General features: G+C 59.0%; 1 protein-coding gene across 1 annotated transcript in view; it reads right to left on the reverse strand.

Annotated features, from left to right (window-relative positions):
* Positions 1-918: 918 nt before the first annotated feature.
* ETH_00015670 (uncharacterized protein) overlaps positions 919-2,032 on the reverse strand; it is a gene marked incomplete at both ends in the record, with an annotated part of 3,365 nt that continues 2,251 nt past the window's right edge. The window contains one exon of the mRNA XM_013374622.1: positions 919-2,019. Coding sequence (XP_013230076.1) covers positions 919-2,019 — 1,101 coding nt within the window. The remainder of the gene's footprint in view (positions 2,020-2,032) is intronic.

Genomic DNA, 2,032 nt, shown 5'->3' on the forward strand with positions numbered 1-2,032 from the left:
TGAGTGCAGCAAAACAATTCTTGAGTGCTTTAAACTTTCGAAATTATTCTTCTATTTTTGTTTCATAAAACAAAGGCTTCGCGAGCTGTACTTTGGCCAGCTGGCGAAGTGGAAAAGAAAAAAATAAAATTTAATTCCTCTCTTCAGCGAAATTCAAATTAAAAGAAAACTGAGAAACAGCCAAAGGAGACAGAAAGACAATAACAACAACATTTACATTCCTTATAATAATAAAAATAACAATAACGACAAAAGTGATGACAGAAGTAATAGAATGGGAAAATAAATAACTGATTTGCTGCTTCCCTTTTGAGTCGCTTTGTTTGCTGCTGCTGCCTATACACCTCAGTTCGCTAATCACGTTCATTCATAGACAACTGCTACTAATCAGTTCCTCCCCACAAGCAGCAGCAGGGTTTGCTGCTGCTGCTGCTGCTGCAGCAGCGGCAGCCACTTCGCTGCCGCCCCTCGAGAGGCAGAACTGTCTTTTTGCTTCGAGCCGCGCACTGGGCGTCGTCACCACTAGCAGCAGCAGCAGCAGCAGCTGCTGCTGCTGCTGCAGCAGCTTGTAAAGTTGCTGCTGCTACGATAGCAGTAGATTTACTGCTGGCCCTCAAGAGGCGCGTAAATTTCCGCGTGAGGCGCTGCACTAAGTGCGAGCAGCAGCTGCAGCAGCACTTGCTGGTATCGCTTTATTTTGCTGCTGCTGCAGTTGCTGCTGCTCCTGCTCCTGGTGCTTCCGCTGCTGTTCCAACGGCAGCAGCGACTGCTGCTGCTGTTTTAGCAGCAGCAGCTCCTGCTGCTGCCAACTGCTGCTGCTGCTGTTTTCGCCGCAGCAGCAGCTGCCGCTGCTCGCCCCCGCTCCCCCCGCCACCGCCGCCGCCGCCGCAGCAGCAGCAGCAGCAGCAGCAGCAGCAGCTACTGCCAGCCCTCGAGGGGCACGTCGGTGTTGGCGTCTAGGGGCGCGCTGGGAATGACCATCATGGGCAGAGAGAGAGCTCCAGCAGCGACCCAAGCTTTATAATGTTCTATTTCCTTTTTGAATTCTGCAACAGCAAGTTTCCGGTAGGCCTGCAGTTCGGGGGCGTCCACGTCGCCTTCGAACAGCTGCTGCTGCTGCTGCTGCTGCTGCGGGGCTGCAGCGGCTGCAGCGGCTGCTACAGCGGCTGCTGCAGGGCCGGCAGCAGCAGCTGGTGATGGTCCGGGAGCGGTTTGCTTGGCGTCGGGCGCAGGGTCCGTCCCGGCCGCAGCTGCTGCTGCCGCTGCTGCTGCTGCTGCTGCTGTGGCGGGCGTTGCGGGGGCCCCGGCGTAGGTGGCGTTTCCCTTGTGGAACTGGGCCGCTGCTGCTGCTGCAGCGCTGACTGCTGCTGCCGGCAGCAGCTCGTCCATGCCGAGAGCCTTCATGAGCTGGACGAGGACGGAGTAGCCGTCGACGACGACGGCCTCCTCGGTGGAGAGCGCGACCCTGCGCCCCTGCTGCTGCTGCTGCTGCTGCTGCTGCTGCTGGGAGAAGGTGAGCTCGCTGCCGGTGACCCTGGCGATGACCCTGCGCATGCCCTCGACGAGCCTGTAGAGCAGCAGCAAAATGAAGGCGCGGCGGACGAGCCAGGCCCAGTGCAGCAGCAGCCGCAGCGCGAGCCGCCGCAGACACAAAGCCCCCAGCAGCTGCTGCAGCTGCTCGCCGTCGAGAATGGGCAAGTTGCGGTAGACCAGCCACAGCCCCTTGGTGACCACTGGGTACAAGTCCGAAGACAGCACCAGCTCGAGGGCACTTCGGAAAAAAGCAAAGTCGAAGTTCGGCGGCAGCGGCAGCCCCCTTGCTGCCAGCAGCTGCAGCCACAAGTCCAGGCAGCTGAGGGCGCTGTGCACCTGCTGGCTGCTGTGGGCGTGGGTGCGCAGCAGCAGCACTTTGACGAGGACGGACAGCAGCTTTTCGTTGGCCAGGACGGCTCCCGTGCAGCTCACGAGGGAGTCGGGGTACTTTGCTGCTGCTCGGGCCTTCAGCTCGAGCAGCAGCCGCTTTATCAGCGTG

This window comes from Eimeria tenella, genomic scaffold, assembly GCF_000499545.2.
Source record: "Eimeria tenella Houghton genomic scaffold, Eth_scaff22, whole genome shotgun sequence".
Classification (NCBI taxonomy): Eukaryota; Apicomplexa; class Conoidasida; order Eucoccidiorida; family Eimeriidae; genus Eimeria; species Eimeria tenella.